Below are 5380 nucleotides of genomic sequence, written 5' to 3' on the forward strand. Positions count from 1 at the left end.
TGAATGCATAGAGAGTGCTGAAAAATGTGTAGAGAAAATGACGATATATACTGAGAAACTTGAAATTCAAACGGATAAAATAGCAAGTGCAGTTAGTGAAGAAGAAGCTGATTACACCCAAAGTATACTTGAAGAGGATTGTTCTCTTTGTGAAAAGGTTACGGACAATTGCATTGCACTTAATAAAATGAAAGAAAAAATGTTAAATCTAAAGAAGAAAGAAGAAGAGTCTAAAAGAAAAGAAGAAATGGTAAGTGCAAGCCAAATTGTAGAATTACAATATGAATTACAAAATATTGTTGTTAATCAAATGAAACAACAACAAAAGCTAATAGAAATGAACGAGAGAAAAGAACACATGAAATCATCAGTAAAATTACCCAAACTAGACTTACTACCTTACGGTGGAGATAAACTTAAGTGGTTGGAGTTTTGGGATTCATTTGAGTGTACAATCCATAAAAATAAAATGCTCTCAAACGTCGAGAAGTTTACATATCTAAGGAATAAGTTGTACGGGGAAGCAAAACGGGCCATAATGGGTATTGCCCTTACTGAAGAAAATTATGATGTGGCAATCGAAATTCTGAAAGATCGTTTTGGAAATATACAAGAAGTGATTGACTTGCACTATAACCAGATGATAAATTTGTATCCAGCAAGCAACAAAACAGAAAGTTTGAGAATACTTTTGGACAAAGTCGAAAAACATCTTAGAAGTCTAGAAGTGCTTCATCAAAATATCAATCAGGACGTATTTGTTTCAATGATACGTTCAAAACTTCCTCAAGATGTGTTGCTTCAACTAGAAATTCAAAAAGGAACAGTGGATAAGTGGACTGTCACAACCCTTAGAGACAAACTCAGATGTTATGTAACAGCTCGTGAGAAAGCAGAGAAAAAACCATCAATATCAGATTCAAGTAGAAATCGATCAAATGAGAATTCTCTGAGTCGACATACGCCGAAAGGGAGAGATGGTCACGGAAACAAGTTTCGAGAACCAAGTTTTTTACACAATTCTGGAAAACTAGGTTCTGCCGAGGCTCTAGTTACTACCGAACAAAGGAAGTCAGTAAACACGAAGTTTAACAAATGTCGATATTGTGAAAAGGGACACTGGAGTGACGAATGTCCTACTTTTCGCACAATTGATGAAAGAAAAAAGAAGTTAAAGGGAAGCTGTTATAAGTGTTTGAAAGTGGGACATTCTTCAGATGAATGTAAAGGGAATAAAAGTTGTGTATACTGTAGTGGACTAAACGTTCACCATCGTAGTTTGTGTACAAACAAATTCAAATCGACAGACGTTTGTGCGGTTAGTTCAGAGACTACAGGCTCTTCTAAGAATAGTGAAATACGTGAGGAAAACGTGCTAATTTCATCTGGTGAAATGGTTTTAATGCAAACAGCAAGAGCGGAAGTGCAAAACCCCAAAGGAACAGCCAGAGAACACGCACGAATACTACTTGATTCTGGATCCCAGAGAACTTACATTACACAGTCATTAGCCAAGAAGCTCGGTGTAGAGAAAGGCAAGGAAGAAGAAATAAAGCTAGTCACATTTGGTTGTGATAAACCGAAGATTATTAAAACATATGCCACACAATTGTGCTTAAAGTTAAAAAATGGAGAGTATATTGAAATCAGTGCAAATATTGTTCCAGTCATAAGTGAGAACATACAGCAAAGACAAATAAACATGTCTACAGATGAAAACTTAAAGCACCTATTGAAAAGTTTAGATATGGCTGATACACTTGAACCAGCAGAAACATCAGCAAATGTAGACTTGCTATTAGGAAACGATTATTACCTGGATATTGTTATGTTACAAAAGATTCAGGTTACATCAGGACTTTACCTACTAGCATCAAAGTTAGGCTGGATACTTACAGGCAGAACAAAGGAAACACGCGAAAATGAAAATGAAACAAACATGCTAATTCTTACACACGGAACAAATATCAGTGCAACAAAGGTGTTTTCAAGTGTCGACTCGATTGTTCCAACAAAGCCAGATTTGGATGACTTTTGGAAGATCGAATCCTTGGGAATTACTAAATGTGAAAATCAAAGTCAAATAAGTGATAAGGTTGCTCTGGCGATATTCAAAGAGACGTTGAGATATAAAAATGGAATGTACTTTGTGACCTGGCCATGGAAAGAAGAAAATCCAGAACTACCGGAAAATAGACATCTTGCATTCTCAAGGTTGAAAACAAATATAGCAAGAATGAAAAACAAGCCTGAGATTCTTGAGAAATACAACACCGTGATACAGGAACAACTTAGCAAAGGTGTAATTGAAAAGGTAGATAACAACACGAAAAATGGAGCGATACATTATATTCCACACCATGCTGTGATTACTCCACAAAAAACTACAACGAAATTACGTGTAGTGTATGATGCATCTGCGAAAGTTAGAAAAGAGAACAAAAGTTTGAACGAATGCTTGTATCGAGGCCCAGTAATACTAAGTGATCTTTGTGGATTATTAATGCGCTTCAGGTTACATAAAGTGGCAGTGGTTTCAGATATAGAGAAGGCCTTTTTACAAATCGGGCTACAAGAAAACCAGCGGGACGTGACAAGATTTCTCTGGATAAGAGACATAAAACGGCCTTTTGTAAATAAAGAAAATGTACAGGAGTACAGATTTTGTCGTGTTCCATTTGGTGTTATTTCCAGTCCTTTTTTGTTGGGAGCAACTATTGAAAGTCACCTGGAATCTTATAACAACAGTATTGCCAACAAAATCAAAGATGACATCTACGTGGATAATGTGATTACGGGCACTGACACATGGCAAGAAGCACTTGATTTGTATAGTGTAAGTAAAAGGAAATTTAGTGAAGCCTCCATGAATTTAAGAGAATGGGCTTCAAATAGTTCTGACCTATTAGAATCAATTGCATCAGAGGACAAAGCAAAACATTCGGTTATCAAAATATTAGGACATACCTGGGACACTAAAAATGATACACTTAGTGTAAGTGTACCACAGTCCTTGAGTGAAATAAACAGCTTAACAAAAAGAATCATTTTGAAACAGATTGCTTCTGTTTTTGATCCACTGGTGTTGTTAAGTCCAGTTTTGTTAAAAGGAAAAATTCTCTTGCAAACTATATGGAAGAGAAAATTTGACTGGGACGATCCACTAGAAGAAATCGATATTCTTGATACCTGGTCGAGCGTGAAAAAGAACCTAGAAGAGATAACAGCATTCACATTTTCTCGGTCCATGGCAGTGTATACGTGTAGGCAAAATACTGAATACACCTTATTGTGTTTTTGTGATGCATCCGCAGACGCCTACGCTACGTCAATATATCTTCATCAAAAAGGTGAATCAGACACACAAGTGAATCTAGTGTTTGCTAAAAGCAGACTGGCTCCTTTAAAAGAAATAACTATACCCAGATTAGAATTGATGGCTGTTCTTATAGGTGTCCGATGTTTGAAATTTGTGCGTGATCAACTGAAGTTAGATATTAAAAACATGTACGTGTGGACGGATTCTCAGTGTGTTATTCAGTGGATTAAATCATATAAAGATCTGCCCATATTCGTGAGAAACAGAGTTAGTGAAATAAAGGCAGATGAAAAAATAAAGTTTGAATATATTTCAGGAGATCAGAATCCGGCGGACGTAGCTTCTAGAGGTTGTTCCTTAACAAAACTTAGTGTTTTTGAATTATGGTGGAATGGTCCATGGTGGCTTTATGAGCAAGAAAGCACTTGGTTGAAACACAGCGGCAACGTATGTGAAAGAAATTCCTGCGCAAAAGAGGAAATAAATGATTCAGAAAATGTTATGATACAAATTTCTACCCGTGAAAATAAAAATTCTTGTGTGTTTTCATCTCCTTTTGAAATCGACAGTGAAAAATATTCTTCTGTTACAAAAATGCTAAGAGTGACAGCTTTGGCTCTAAGATTTATACAAAAAATACGCAAGTTACCTTACACAAATGGAAGCTTGAAAAGTTCTGAAATGAAAACTGCAGAAGAAATGTGGTTACTACATGTTCAAAGAAAACACTTTGCTGATGAATTTGAGTCAATTAGAAGTGCAAAGAAAAACAATCTGCAACAACAATTAGGTCTTTATATTGATGAAGTTGGACTACTGCGATGCAAAGGCAGATTAGAGAATGCGGATATCAGTGAAAATGCCAAACATCCAGTACTTCTGCCAAGAAAAGATCGTTTGACATATCTTTTCATTGACAAAATACACAAAGAAATTCTGCATAGTGGTGTTTCCCAAACGTTAGCAAAAACAAGACAAAGATTCTGGATTCCACATGGTCGAGCAACAATAAAGTCTGTTCTACATATGTGTACAGTGTGTCGCCGCTTTGACGGAGGTCCTTATAAGATGCCGCCGATGCCGTCTTTACCTCCATCTAGAGTGACAGAATGTAGGCCATTTTCACGAACAGGTTTAGATTACTTGGGTCCTATCTATGTGAAATCAAATGATACACCAAAGAAAGTGTGGGTTTGTTTATTCACCTGTCTCGTGACTAGAGCCGTGCATCTTGAAGTCGTGCTTGATATGTCTACTGAAGAATTTTTAATGTGCCTGAGACGATTTATTTCTCAAAGAGGCACCCCTGTTCAGTTGATCAGTGATAATGGCGGAGCAAAGTAAAATTAATTCCCATGCAGTTCACGTGGGCATTTTGTTTCGGCGGAGCATATTCAATAAAAATGTACTTCCACAAAATTCTCGTGAATACTGCTTCCTAGCGGAGCAAAGTAAAATTAATTCCCATGCAGTTCACGTGGGCATTTTGTTTCGGCGGAGCATATTCAATAAAAATGTACTTACACGAAATTCTCGTGAATACTGCTTTCTAGCGGAGCAAAGTAAAATTAATTCCCATGCAGTTCACGTGGACATTTTTGTTGCGGCGGAGCATAGTATTATAGTAAAACAATATCATGAAATTCACGTGCAAATCGCTTGGCGGAACAAAAGTATCTATAAATAAAAGACAATAAAGTTTGCACGAGGTTTTCAGAAGATATTTTACATTGAGTAAATCATTGTAAGGCTGTCATTTATAAAAGACATAATTTAAAATTGTCAAAGATGTTTCAGTGCGATACGTGTAATAAATATTACAAAAATATGAGAAATCTAAAACGACACATTAAAGAAAAGCACACAGCAATAGAGTTCTGGAACTGTACAGAAAATAATTGTTCATCGAAATTTATCAGGAGAAGCTATCTCAGCAAACATTTGATATTGACACATAAACATGATGCAGCAACGGCGAGGGAAAAGGCGTGTTGTGCACTTAGAGGGGATCTTAAAGAACATGGGTATTATGAAGAAATTAGTGATGATGAAAGCATCTTT

General features: G+C 36.3%; 1 protein-coding gene across 1 annotated transcript; it reads left to right on the forward strand.

The window, feature by feature from the left end:
- Positions 1-247: 247 nt before the first annotated feature.
- LOC123560838 (uncharacterized) lies at positions 248-4663 on the forward strand. The gene has a single exon (XM_045352994.2). It carries the CDS (start codon positions 248-250, stop codon positions 4661-4663), a length of 4416 nt encoding a protein of 1471 aa, XP_045208929.2.
- The last annotated feature ends 717 nt before the right edge of the window (positions 4664-5380 follow it).

The sequence above is a fragment of the Mercenaria mercenaria genome, chromosome 17 (genome assembly GCF_021730395.1).
Source record: "Mercenaria mercenaria strain notata chromosome 17, MADL_Memer_1, whole genome shotgun sequence".
Taxonomy (NCBI): Eukaryota; Metazoa; Mollusca; class Bivalvia; order Venerida; family Veneridae; genus Mercenaria; species Mercenaria mercenaria.

Excerpts from the sequence above, each read along its gene's own strand:
- LOC123560838 (XM_045352994.2), top strand. The coding sequence starts at position 248 with ATGGTAAGTGCAAGCCAAATTGTAGAATTACAATATGAATTACAAAAT.